Source organism: Setaria viridis, chromosome 8, assembly GCF_005286985.2.
Source record: "Setaria viridis chromosome 8, Setaria_viridis_v4.0, whole genome shotgun sequence".
NCBI lineage: Eukaryota > Viridiplantae > Streptophyta > Magnoliopsida > Poales > Poaceae > Setaria > Setaria viridis.
The window spans coordinates 15,634,861-15,649,596 of record NC_048270.2 but is presented as its reverse complement, the minus strand read 5'-3'; the positions used below and the strand labels follow the sequence as shown (position 1 = coordinate 15,649,596).

The following is a 14,736-nucleotide window of genomic DNA, read 5'->3' as shown; positions in this document are numbered from 1 at the left end:
GCAACGTGGAGCCAGGAGAGGCCCCTACCGACCACTCGAGAATTTTAAACATGGGTCCCTGACGTATGTGCAATTTATGTTTTTTCTCGTGACGGGAGGACAGCATCTTGTACGCTCTCACTTTGTCTCCGAGCTGGTGTGGTTGGAGACTGGTGAGGAGAACATTCTGAGCGCTCTTTTCTTTCCCTTTCGGAAAGGGTTTTCTGCGTAATGGATAGACGTTAGCTGTTGGGGCTAGCAAAGCATGGTCCTTAAGAAATACTATCGCTTACACGGTTTCATGTAGATTGGATAGAAGGCATTCGAAACCAACCAAAAGTAGTGATACAAGTATGACGTAGAACACTTCATTCTATAGGAATGATACATTGGACTGTGAGAGAGAGTAGATGATCTGGCTTCCACTTTATTCCTACACACTTATGTGTTAGAGATTCCTATTATCACTCACAAAAAAGCAAATATGAAACATGTATTATTTTTTCCATATTTGCAAGGTCTAGAATTTTAAACTTTACATTCAGACATAACATACAATTTTTGTTATTTACTTGCTTGCAGTTAAAATCCATTATCACTGACTGAGACGAGAAGGGAACATATATAGGATGTCCAAAAAGTCTTAAATAAAATGGGCATATTAGTTGTCAGTGATGAGAATTTGTCATCTAGGATAACATATAACGTGGGGATGACGAGAGGACACGGATGAAATGGGTCAGGTGCCATAGCACATCTTAAAAAGAAATAATACTTATTAGTATTTAGCAAACCAGGAAAAACCCTGTAAAATAAAAAATGTGCATTTAGTTTCTGGATTTTGTTCCTTTAAATAAATAGTAATGCTTAGCCATATTAATTGGTTGAAGAAAAAAATAAAGGTTGATTTTTTTAAATTGTCGGAGTTGATGGACCCAAGCGCAAAAGGCCAAGGAAAAGGGTGAGTGAAAAGGATAGGAGCCATCAGTTCCACGCTGCTCCCGCGCCAGTCAAATCCCCGCGCCCAACGTGCAATTTGTGCTCCGTTCTCTCGCTTTCCAACTAGCCAACACGTCTCGCGAGAAAACGGACACAGCCGCGTTGGTTTTCCCACATATATAAGCTCGAGAACCCCCGCCTAGGTCCCCTCCAAGTCCAACCGCCAAGCTCCGAGCTCGCTCTCCGTCTCTCCCCAACCTCCTCTCCGATCCTCTTCAGATAGCTCGATCACGACAAGCACCCGATCGATCGTCGACCAGCAATGGCGGTGCACCTCCCAATGCCTCAGCCTTCACCGGGGCTCTGCGCGAAGCCGCCGCACCAGCAGCGTGGCAGCGCGTCGACGACCGCTGCGGCCGTGGCGGCGGTGGCCGCGCCGCCCTCCACGTTCGCGCCGCAGACGACGCGCCTGTCGTCCGCTCCGTCCATCGCCGTGAACGTCAGGCACGCCGCGCCGGCGGCTCCGGTTGTCGTCTCGCCCGCCGAGAGAGCGGCGAAGAAGAAGGGCGGCGAGACCCTGGCGAGCATGTGGCGCGAGATCCAGGGCGGCGGCGACTGGGCCGGGCTCGTGGAGCCGCTGCACCCGCTCCTCCGCGCCGAGATCGTCCGGTACGGCGAGCTCGTGGCGTCGACGTACAAGGCGTTCGACCTCGACGCCGGCTCCAAACGCTACCTCAACTGCAAGTACGGCAAGACCCGGATGCTCGAGGCCGTCGGCATGGCCGGCGCCGGGTACGCCGTCACGCGGTACATATACGCGGCGCCGGACGTCGCGCTCCCCGGCGCTGCGGGTCGGCCATGCCCGAGCCGGTGGATCGGGTACGTCGCCGTCGCGTCCGACGAGACGGCGCGGCGGCTCGGCCGCCGCGACATCGCCGTGTCGTTCCGCGGCACGGTGACCGGCTCGGAATGGGTCGCTAACATGATGAGCTCCCTCGAGCCGGCGAGGTTCGACCCGGCGGACCCCCGCCCGGACGTCAAGGTCGAGTCGGGGTTCCTCTCCGTCTACACCTCCGACGACGCCACCTGCCGCTTCACCTGCGGCAGCTGCCGGAACCAGCTCCTCTCCGAGGTGACACGCCTCATCAACAAGTACAAGCACGAGGAGCTCAGCATCACCCTTGCTGGCCACAGCATGGGCAGCTCCCTCGCACTCCTCCTCGGCTACGATCTCGCCGAGCTCGGTCTCAACCGCGACGGCAGCGGCGCCACCGTGCCGATCACCGTCTACTCCTTCGCCGGCCCGAGGGTCGGCAACACGGGGTTCAAGAACCGGTGCGACGAGCTCGGGGTGAAGGTGCTGAGGGTGGTGAACGTCAATGACCCCATCACCAAGTTGCCCGGCATTTTCTTGAACGAGAACTCTAGGGTTTTGGGAGGGAGATTGGAGCTCCCATGGAGCTGCGCGTGTTACACGCATGTCGGCGTTGAGCTTGCCCTGGACTTCTTCAAAGCGAGAGATCCTGCTTGCGTGCATGACCTCGAGGCCTACTTAGGGTTGCTCAAGTGCCCTAAGATTGCAAAGGTGAAGAAGGATGGGGAGGATCTTGTAAGCAAGGCTAGGAAGTTTTTGCTTCAGCAAAATTTTGATACTTGGAGGTGGCAAATGGCTGCAATCCAAGTTGGTGAGTTGGTACAGGCCATGGGGATGTAGAATACTGATACAGGGTTCATTTTCATTCCCATGATTTTTGAGGGATATGAAACACAGATACCCTTGTAAATTCATTATATTCTTTTTGTTGAAAATGAGATAGGGAAGAGAGGAAAGCAGATAATAGACGGGATAATGTACATGAAAGGTAACGGACAATTCAAGAGATACTGATATTAGTTTATATATACACTTTGTCATCAATACTATTTTGTGAAGAAAAGAAGGGCTAATTTCTGTTTTGATGTCACACACTGTTAGCAAAAAATAATGCAAATGTATAATGTCATTTTAGGTTTCTGTAAACACAATAGTTCTGTTTCCAATATAAGGTTGATAACATCACGGATGAAATAGCTAGTAGGGCAAATCTAACTTACATAAAGTTAATTGGATTTCTTGCGTAGAGTTACCTTATGCGTAAAGTTAATTGGATTTTTCGTGTAGCGAGATTGGGAGGTAAGATAATCTTTTTTATGATATCCGTGCAATGTCAAATATTATTTCACTAACAAGTAAGCTTGTTTCTAGGGATTTCGTCTATGATAAATCTTACAAACGATTTTGTGAAGGAAGAACGCATGCTCCCACACTGTTTTAACAACTTTAGTCAGAGTTACTTGAAGTATTATATTTCAGTTGGTTACATCTTATTTTTAACACATATAATTAATGATGTTTGAATTGTCGATAAAATGATTGAAGTTACAAGTAACCACAGTTTACCAAAGAAACATTAACACGTTCGAGACATGTGGGTACACAATTTGATCAAGCTAGTAATCATATCATGCAGGACACAAACAAGAAGATTAGTTTTTTTAACTAACATTTAATTTTCCAACATTATTTTCAAGATTCAAGCTAAAAAAATGTAAATTCTAGGTTCAGACACTAAATTTACTTGTCCAAATATCGACTAATTAATTGCTTGCTGCAGTGTTTTCGTGAGATAGTTGCATCAATAGTTGATTCAAGATTTCCACCTGGGTTAAAATGTATCTGTTGCACGACGACATTTTACAGGGCATCAAGTCTATCATTCCGTTTCCTCTTTTCCTTTTAAATTGTCAATGTTCTGACCTTGATGCTACGGTATTAACACAATTTCTTTTGTCGGTCAGATCAAGCTCAACAATTGAATTTTGCAAATCATTTTCACACAATAATTCTTCCAAGGCATTATGAACCTAAGATTGCAAAACAGAACTGAGATGAACTCCACATAAAAAAATGCCGTAGATAATATATAGAGAGAGAACAGACACTACCACTATTTACCCATTGACTCTGCCTAACTGGTGCAACGCGTATCCTTCTTGATAAACTGTACTTAATCCTTGCTCCTGGTTTAATTTTGCGACCATGTGGAGAATCATTATGGCAATCTGTAAGTCTCAATGAGGCAACTGGGTTCGGTGGTTCTATTTGATTTAGAGCTTAATTCTGAAGTTTGATGTTCATTTGTAGTTAAATTAGCTGAAAAAAAATCAGGATAGAGATATATACCCACCATTGCCGGACGGGACATCGATCCAAAATTACACTATTTCTTACTCTATATGATGGTATGAAGGATGACCAAACAATCTGGATTTTCTGATATTTCTTTTCTGAGAAGTCCAATAACAGCAAGTTGTATAATGAGCAGATAAATTGTTGTTTGATGTTTTAGATGACCTCAATGACTTGTGTAACTAATCGATAATGTTGGCTAACCCCCAAAAGCTCAAAGAAAAAAAAAATTCTCAGAGCACTGATTGCCCAGAAAACAAATTTCTTTTCCATATGGTATGAATAGGGTCTAGAACGGATCGGAGTTTGTTTCCAATGTCTTCCACGTCAGAGTTGGCATGAAGAAAAGATGAGGTGGAAGCCTGCTCATGGTCGTTCAAGCGTGGTGGTTCGGCAGAGTAGAAAGTGGGGCGGAGACTTTTGAGACTTCATGTTCAAGATGCACACCTTGAGTCACTGCAGAGCACATGGCGGCTCATGGGGTATATGCTTGCTTCCTCGTGAAGACGTGGACAGAGTATCAGGGGGTATTTACATCCGTATCAGAGAAGTCATACTTATTTTTTTTGTTGGGAAAATTTGGCATGCATCTATATATCACTGAAAGGCGACAAAATCACCACTGTCGCCTTCAGTGACTTCCCACTAGCACACGGCCCACGAGCTCATCGCCCTCACACCGCTTTTCTCCTCCGACTCCGGTGGCTCCCACTGCCACATCCGTCGCAGCGACCTAACACTACCGGAAACAGAAAGTTCACCGAGTGCCTAAAAACACTCGGCGAAACGTTTGCCGAGTGTAACACTCGGCAAACGGCACACGGCAAATTTTGAGTCGGCAAAGTTAACTTTGCCAAGTGTTTTATGTCGTGCACTCGGCGAAGCTTTCGCTAAGTGACAAAAAACACTCAGCAAACATATTTTTCGAAAAAAAATAAAAAAAACCAAAAACGCCGGCCGCCACCACTGCCGACCACCACTGCCGGCCACCACTACCGGCCTCCACCACCGCCGCCTCGCCACAGCCACCGCCCACCGGCCTCCACCACCGCCACAACTGCCACCCGCCACCACGCCGCCTCGCCACGGCCACCGCCCGCCACGCCGCCTCGCCACGGTCGCCGCCCACCGGCCTCCACCACCGCAACAACTGCCACCCACCACCACGCCGCCTCGCCACGGCCGCCGCCTACAACGCCGCCACATCCGCCGGGGAGAAGGGGAGGGGCGGGCCGCGCGTCGCCGGGGAGAAGGGGAGGGGGCGCCCGGCCACCCACCGCCACCCGCCGAGGAGAAGGGGAGGGGGCCACCCGCCGCGACGCCACCTGTCGCCGAGTTGAAGGGGAGGGGGCGACCGGCCGCCACCGGATCCGGCCGCGAGGGGAGGGGATCCGGCCAGGGGAGGGAGGGCCGCCTCCCATCCTCACCCGGATCTAGCCCCCGCCGCCCGGATCGGGCCCGTCTGCCGGGGGAGGGAGGGCTGCCCTCCCATCCTCGCCCGGATTTGGTCCCCGCCAGGGGAGAAGCGGAGAGGGGAGGCGGCGTCCGGCGGGAGGGGAGGAGGAGGGGGGCAGCGTGAGGGGAGGAGGAGGGGGCGTGAGGGGAGGGGCGAGGCGGCGTGAGGGGAGGTGCGGGTGGGGGGGCGGGGTGTTTTGGGGGGGCGTGAGGGGAGGTGGGTAGAAAAAAGTCGTCGAGTGTCCTATGTGGACACTCGGTAAAGGGTTTCTTTGCTGAGTGTCTAACGTAGGACACTCGGCGAAGTGTTTTTTAAAAAAAATTAAAAAATATCAAACATTTTCAAAAAAATACCAAATTTTCACATGAAACAATATATGTTCTCTATTGACTATATAAAAAGTTGTGTAGTCAAACCAAACTCGACCGTCACTTCGACCCTAAATCTTATCGAATCCTTCTCAAAGTTACTATTCTTCTTCTGAGATACTTCGGTTTGTAATCATCGTACATGATGAAATGTGCAAAACCTTCTCAATTTTTTTCCACAGCCTCCATGTATTATATCATCACATCATGACAAATCTCATGATTTTTAGACTTTGCTTATTTTTTTTACAATTTAAAAATACTACTGCCACACGTTTATGGTCGTGTTTCCTGAACAAGATGTTCAAAATTTATTTTCATTTCATGGGTCAGGTCTCAAATTGGGCCACATAACATGAATATCATTTTTTTACTCATTTTGTTCCATAATTTGAATCACTTGCGGTTCAAATTTGACTTATACCAAAAATTTCCTTGAAATGCAATTAATTAAATAAATATAGCAAATAAATCCAAAAATATACCAAATTTTAACATGGAGTACCACATGTTGTATGTGGGGAGTAGAAAAAATTTCAAGGTGAAAAGAGGAAAAAAATTATTTTTTTGCCGAGTGTTAAAAAAACACTCGGCAAACCCCCCTCTTTGCCGAGTGTCTTTTTTGACACTCGGCAAAGCCCCCTCTTTGCCGAGTGTTTTTTGACACTCGGCAAAGATGAGGGTTTGCCGAGTGTTTTTTTTTGACACTCGGCAAAGCCCCGATTTGCCGAGTGTTTTTTCTTTACCGAGTGTTTTTAGCTTGGCACTGAGCAAAGAGCTTGTTTGCGGAGTGTTCGAAAAAAAACACTCGGCAAAGAAAAAACACTCGGCAATTTTTAGCTTTCCCATAGTGTAACTCTCGATTACCGCCATGACCCCTCTCCTCTACTCACCCCCACTCCACCGTCCTCCATCATCTTCGGCAGCTCGCACTGCCAAAAATCCACCACCCTAGCCCGACAGCATCTCCACTACCCTAACCTTTGCCTCCACCTACCCCAGGGCCACGAACAAGCCGCCGACCCCGGCCAGCGGCGTCCCAACGCCGTGCCACACCGCCTCGCAACTCACTTCCGCCGCCGGTCTTCCCTCCGAGCCTCACCCTTTTTCTAACACCAGCAGCCATTAGACCTCCCCGAGCAGCCCTGAAGCCCCTAACTCTGGCAGCGCCGGCCACGAGCGGAGGAAGATGAAGGAGGGAGAGGAGGAAGCAGCGGGGGAGTGGATGGGTTCGGGATGGAGGAAGAGGAAGGAGGAGGAATGTGTCGCTGATAAGTGGGTCCTATAGGTGCGCGATAGATAGTTATCTATTGCATTTCAACAAATGCGACATATAGTCGCCAACAAAAAATTGACTATAATGAATAGAGTAAATGTTAATTTGCCACATTGTTACAACTATTTAGGTATATAACGTTGATTGAGAACAAAGTCCATTTGCATTTTTCATTTCATTCGCTTAGATATAAGTACGTGCTTGCTTGTAGTCATTTAAATATGGCACATAATTTAGAACTTGTTCTCACATTCTCTCTTGTGATACACGCATAGAGTTTGTTGTCGTAACTCTGGGACCATCTTATCAAAAGTCGACTTATGCCTCTTCTATGAAGAGGTTGATGCCCGAACATTATCCATTATCAAAAGGAATTCAGTCATTTAAGTATGACATTACAGATAAGCTATAGAGCTTGTTTTTCTTCTCCGCGTTTTCTTAAGTGGAGTTAGTACACAGTAGGTCTAAAATTTTGTTCTCTACCAAGTGTCTTTTCGTGGAGGGCAATTCGTTCGTTAGACTGGCATCCAATGTTTCTTACGTGCTCACTTTGATGGATTGGTCATGTCAGTCCATGCTATATTCAGTACAAAATGATTAGCATATGGATAAGTCCCTGTGAGTCCATTTGTTAATAAGAGCATGCACGTTTTTGCGCGCGTGCAAATCGAGTAAGGCAACCATTTGCATTTGTTAGGTATGTTAATCAGTGCCACTACTTTCATGACATCAGCGGAACACGAACACAAACTGCTTCTTATTCGCATTCCTTGTATATTAAATCAAACTTCATCCGATCCATTTCACTTTAACGGGTCCCATTGGCACTTGACCTTTTTAAAAAATGCCAGCCCACTCACTAATAGATGAACTTTTGGATTTGTTTGGATAAGGGAATAAGATTCAAGCCCTTAAGATTATTTAGTATCCTAAGATTCCAAAGAATAATTCTCATGTTTGCAAATGCATCCACGGTTTGTTTACCAGGTATATATCACAAGCATGACAGCAGGTAAAATGTGTATATGTCGTGCTGGGGAAAGGAGTTTACCATGAAACACATGGCAGTAATCAAGTACTCGTAATAAGCCAGACACAATAACCATGCCAGCTAACCTCACGATTCAAATTTCATTTGGAATAATTACTGCATTCTAGATGCACGCCATACTCAGACCCTACTAACGCCATCACACACATGTTTGCCTGCGCTTCACTTCACACTTTAGGAATATTCTGGAGACGACAAAGAAGTTTTACCTCTAGCGTAAGTGCATCCAATCGAGAATGTAAGTCAATTAGGACATCAATACGGTTTACAAGATGACACTTTGTTGTGAAAATATTTTTCAAATGAATCTAGCATACTAATCTTTTGTTGTCAATGTATATAGAACTTTAGATATTCATAGTCAAAGGTAAAACACTTGACTTGGGACAAACCTAAACATATTCATTCACTCCATAAATTTCTAAATTAATAAGCGTGCAGCCGTGCGTTAATCATAAAATTGCAATCTTTGTGAAATATTTTTAAAATACAAGGATTGTATTTTTTCGAGGGAGAAGGTGGTGGATATGAATAACCACCAGCTTCTGGTTCCCTTCTACGTTCATTTCAAGGTCACTTATGTCCTATTCTACGTTCATTTCAAGGTCACTTATGTCCTATTTGGATCCATCCAACTAAAATTTAGCAAGCTAACTTTAAAATTTTTCTTTTATTTAGCTAAAGTTTAGTAGCTAAATGATATTTCAAGAGGTATTTGTCTATTCTACCCTACCCTCGCACTTGAAAAACTTTTCCCAGAGAAAGGTGAAGGGACAATTTGATCTTTAGCAGTTTAGCTGAATTTAACTGGATTCAACCAGCTAAATTTCTTTAGCTGGGTCAGGTTTCAATCCATATCAGCTAATGTAATCAGCTAAAATTTAGCTGATCTTATACTCTTGAAAAAAATGAAACAAATGTAGAGCCCACCACTTTGAACTCTATCCAGTCGCTTTCAGGGCCTTTGGTGACAGCTGACAGCTCGATGTGAAGCCACTGATACGCACAATTGCATACGCAGTACTGTACATAACAAGCAGAGTTGAGGTTTGGAATCCACCTTTTTTGTTTCTTTGATCGTGGGAACATGGAATGGTCGGCATGAATAACGGCGGACGATCGACGCCGGTCCGTGGCTTTGCTCTCTCATGATCCATATATGCAGCGGTACAAGTCACTGAAGCACTTTCTCCGGCCAGTCCTAGTCAATTGTACTCTACCTAGCTTTATTTTATTTGTCAAATATTTTCTAAAAGTCTTGTTAGAAGAGTCGCTTTCCTATCACTAGTTACAAGCAGAAGCTGACAGCTACATAATGGAATTTGGGGCCCAGTTTGGGTAGATCAAGCACGACCAAAGTTGTTACTCTCCCTGTGTTTTAGACTTTTAGGATATGTCCATAGTCCTGGAAGAAAACATTCTACAATAATATTCATAGCTATTGCAATATTTTTCACATTCTACCCTAACTAAATAGTCGAACGTAAAAGGAATTGTTGTATTATATATGAATGATATTTAATAAGTATGTAGCGGTGTGCTATAGACAAACATTGTAGAATAGAAAGATCATGTGTCGGTGTCAAATGTTAGGCCCTGTTCGGATCCTTGGCTAAATTTAGCCACTTTGCATCCAAACAGAATCCAACTAAATTTTAGTTGCAGCTAAAATTTTTTAGCTGGTTGAACCCAGCTAAACTAGCTAAGACTGGTAAAATACCATAGTGCCCCTCCACCTGGGAAATTCCACCGGAGGGTAGCATGGTAACAACTAGGGCTGGATGCCGAGCCAGCTCGGCTCGCTTGGTCTGACTCGTTAGTTTAACGAGCTAGCTTGGCTCGGCTAACAAAACAAGCAAAAACACTGACTCGGCTCGGCTCGTTAATAACTCGGGCTAGCTCGTTAGGCTCACGAGCTAGATATAAATTTAGGATTCCAATCAACATGTTAATTCACTGTACTAGCCGTTGTTGCCGCAATGGATGACATAGGCAGCATAGACTTCACCTTGCACCTGTTCCTTGATTGCATCTAACTATTCTCTCCATTCTTGTTTACAAGGCACGGTGTAACATGACACGGTCTTCTAAATTAAACTTTAGTCATTCATTTATTTATGTTATAAACTTATAATCATTGGAAAGTACATTTGATTACAAATCCAACCATGTCAAATTTATATTATAAAAATAAAAAATTGTTGGGTAAATTATTAGTCAAAGATTGTAGAGTTTGAATTTTGAAATGCATGCACGTCAAGTATTGTCACTAACAGATAAAAGTAATTGCATGATAGAAAACTGGGGCCGTGACTTGTATGAAAGATAAAATAACTAGCAGCAATCATTATTCAACACAGCCTGTGAGGCGGAAAGCTAGCTGCCCCTGCTCTCTTGCTCGTACGTATCTGTGGAACGAACTTTTATTCTCAATGGTGGGTTTCACGGGAGTTTCGTGGTATTAAATTTAATGACATCTCTGCAAAATTGCTGACTTGGCAAGATAATTAAGAGGAGAGTTTCATCAGATGAGAGAGGAGTTTCAACTCCATAACACTTAGTCTTAGTAACTGTGTATTGAAACTGTGTACTGAGATGGGAATATGAGCGGACGGGAATTAATTAATAGGTGGAACGGAGCAGGTGAACAGACGAGTGGATTTACGCCCTGCTGGCTTCTCGGCTCCCTTTGTTTGACTCTAGGCGTTTAGCTTGCTTGGCTCGCGAGCAGCTCGCAAGCTGGCTCGAGCCAGCTTGTTAGCGAAACGAGAAAAACTGCTGCTCGGCTTGTTACAAAATCGACCGAGCTGAGCCGGGCCAAGCCGAGCTAGCTCACGAGTTTCTGGCTTGGCATGCACCTTTGGCTTCGCATCCACCTCTAGTACTAATAACCAGCATTTAACTAGTTGATCCGAACAGCTCCATCTAAAGTTTAGCCAAATAAGCTTCTAAACTTATACGGGTGGATCCAAACAGGAATTAAGTTAAATCTTTGGTCGTTTCAGTGCCATTTGAAGTGACAACTAAGGGATTAAAACTAAAAAAAGTAACCTGCTATTAAATATGGCATTGCAGGAATTAACAATTCTGCTATGTGTCATTGAAGGAATCTCGGTTTTAGCGGTGGCAAATCTAGTATTGGAAGCTATACCAATGGGTATGCAAAACATTATTTGTCCTAACAAAAAACAAAGGCTGTCTAGGTCATATTTGGGCATTTTGTCCATTCCTTGTACTCGAATTCTAATAAATTACTGTATATACCAATCAAACGACTGACCCATTTTCTTCTTGTGGTCATCTTTCTCACCCTAAGTAACAAATAACTCAAAGCCATCGCAAGCTTCCTCTATCCCATCGCACCCTCGTGGCCTATTGTCTTCCTCCCGCGTTCAATGATTGCACCTATTGATCAGCCGCTGTTCCCTGCAGCTGCATTAGATCAATGTGCAGTTTTTTTACTAAATCCATCAGAGCAAGCTGCACCCTGCGTTTGGTTCCGTTTGCTTATTTTTAGCACGTGTCACATCAAATATTTAGACACTAATTAGGAGTATTAAACGTAGACTATTTATAAAACCCATTACATAAGTGGAGGCTAAACAGCGAGACGAATCTATTAAGCCTAATTAATCCATCATTAGCAACTGTTTACTGTAGCAACACATTGTCAAATCATGAACTAATTAGACTTAATAGATTCGTCTCGCCGTTTAGCCTCCACTTATGTAATGGGTTTTGTAAATAGTCTACGTTTAATACTCCTAATTAGTATCTAAACATTCGATGTGATGGGTGCTAAAAATAAGTCAGAGGAACCAAACACCCCCTAGTCGTTTTCAGGGTGGTGGTAGCCTTGCTACCCCGATCACCATTCTCTCTAAAATCTCTAACCTTAAATCATTGGAGAAGCCCGATTTCACGGGGAGATAGAGGAAAATGTGTTAAATGTTGCCGGAGTTAGAGCAGAAGGTGAACATAAATTGAATGAATAAAATGTACTGTAGAGAGTTGGAAGAAAAGAAAACATGACGCGCATCACATTGGATTTAAAATTTTTTATAAGTCGGAAAAACTATGCACGAAATATCTACTCCCTCCATCCCAAGTTATAGATCATTTTGACTTTTCTAGGTTCATAGCTACTGCTATCACTACTGCAGATCACCCTATCACTGCCGGCCCCAAATCGGCTTTCACCGCCAGTTTCGGATCCGTTGTTCTAGAACTGGCAGTGAAGGCCTATTAAAAGAACAAAAAAAAATCACCGGTCGCTAGCTGCCTCAGCCCTAGCCCCACCGGCCGCCAAGGCCGAGCTCGCCGCTGCTGTTGTAGGGTGGGAGAGGGAGAGGGAGAGGGGCGTGGTGGTGTCGGATCCGGTCACCGTGCCCACAAGGGAGGCGTCGCCGTCAGCCCCGGAGAGGGAGGGAGGGAGAGGGAGGCGGCATACCAGAGGAGAGGGATGCATAGCGAGGCTACATCTACCCGCCGAGGCCGCTGCAGCCACCCATGGCCGCATCCCCGTGCGCTGTCACCACTCCTCACTACCACGAGTGAGGGGCGAGCAAAGGGGGGAGGGGAGGGGCAGCGGGAGAGGGAGGTCATACGGGAGAGGGAGAGAGGGAGGAGGCAGGGAGAAAGGGAGGTCCGGCGGGAGAGAAAGAGGGAGGGAGGGGGCCGGGGAGAGAGAGAGGTGGAACGGAGGAGGGAGGGAGGCGCGGAGGGGAACGAAGGAGGGAGGGAGGCGCGGAGGGGAACGAAGGAGAGAGGGAGGCGGCAGCAGGATGCGGATAAGATGGGGGAGGGAAGGGAGCGGATGGGTGCGGATGGGGTAAACTGTGTGGAACAAATTTTTGGGTCTGGGGAAGCCCATCACCGACTAGTCCTATTAGGAGTTGGCAGTTATACTATCACCGCCGGTTTATAATTGGAACAGGTGGTGATACCCCTTTTCACCGTCGGTTTTAACCTCTATAAGCCTCCAAATGCTTAAACCCGCCGGTGAAATCATATCATCGCCAGTTCCTTTAAAACCGGCCGGTTCCTCTAAAACCGGCTATGATAGACCGTCTGCGATGACTTGTTCTGTAGTAGTGTGTGCATCTAAATATAATGTACATATATGTACATAGTAAAATTTATGAATCTTAGAAATCTAAAACGAGCTATAATTTTAGACGGAGGTAGTAGGTTGCAAGTGCACGTGAGCCTCGACTCATCTGCCATAAACCCAGAATTAATACCATGCAATTAGTGCCGGCCCCGCCTGCTGCGGACGGTGCGCCACATTTATGGGTGCGCGTGGTGCGAAACGAGCATGTGCTACCTTCAAGGGACACGTAAGTAGTGGAGAGTACTGTGTGAGTCGCGCGCTGAACCAGTCCACACTCTACAGTCGTACACCCACCCACGAGTGCAACGCTCGAGCTACGCAGCAATACAAATCACCGCATCTCGATCGTCGTCGTCTCGATCGATCTGCCATGTTTCGGGTCCATTTCCAAGGAGATATCGTGGTCTCCATCAAATTTTGGCCGGAGATGACGATCCGGGCGGCGCCTCCGTGGACTGCCGTGGGTTCATACAGTTGCTCCACCAATCATTTGCTATGCAGCTAGTAGACGGCGATTGATTGGACAGGCAGCAAGCCTGAAGATTGCGCTGGCATGACAATCCCCGGTGCGGTGTAGCCTGGACCCTGGAGCAGATCGAATTATGCATGCAAGAATTTGTAACTTTAATTTGTTGTTTGTATACGCTAGAAGGGAAAAAAAAACAAGAAGCTACGAAGAATTTCACGGGGTCCACAGGGCCGGGAAAAAGCACTATGTGTACCATGTCATCACTCTAATACTAAAATCATATTTGGCATATATAGTAAAATCTACATAGTATTGTGTACATAGCCCAGATTTATAATATATCTTTTGTATAAGAGAATAAATAGGGTAGTTTGGTTTTTTTTGGCTGCTGGGTATCTATGAAACAAGTACAGAAATTAAAGAGCCAAGACAAGAGGTGTTAGTGAAATGCAGACTAAACAACAGTTGCGACAAAGTTTCAAATTTCTAATACTTAGCCAATTTCCAGCAGAAATCCCATGGGGATCCAATAATTATTAAATTAAGAAAAATGTATGCCCGGAACTTAACTGTGTATGGCAAAATGTTTCACCAAATTAAGAATTATTCCATTATTTCCACAAAACCCTCTAAATTACTGTAATAACTGTGACATCTCTAGTGATTAAGAGCAAAATCAAGGGAAATTACGACATAGATCAGAGACAAATTAAAATTTGCTAAGTGTTAAGATCAAAGACAAATCAAATTTTTGCTAAGTGTTAAATTTCTTTATAATGGTGCTCACTTGGGCAGAAAATAAAAACATATTTTATATAAGAACTCAAATTTTAGCTAATATAAAAGTGGTAGATCT

General features: G+C 45.3%; 1 protein-coding gene across 1 annotated transcript; it reads left to right on the top strand.

Annotated features, from left to right (window-relative positions):
• The first annotated feature begins 968 nt into the window (after positions 1-968).
• LOC117833950 (phospholipase A1 EG1, chloroplastic/mitochondrial) lies at positions 969-2,882 on the top strand. Its single transcript, XM_034713540.2, has one exon. The coding sequence runs from the start codon at positions 1,241-1,243 to the stop codon at positions 2,630-2,632; it is 1,392 nt and encodes a 463-aa protein (XP_034569431.1). The 5' UTR covers positions 969-1,240; the 3' UTR covers positions 2,633-2,882.
• The last annotated feature ends 11,854 nt before the right edge of the window (positions 2,883-14,736 follow it).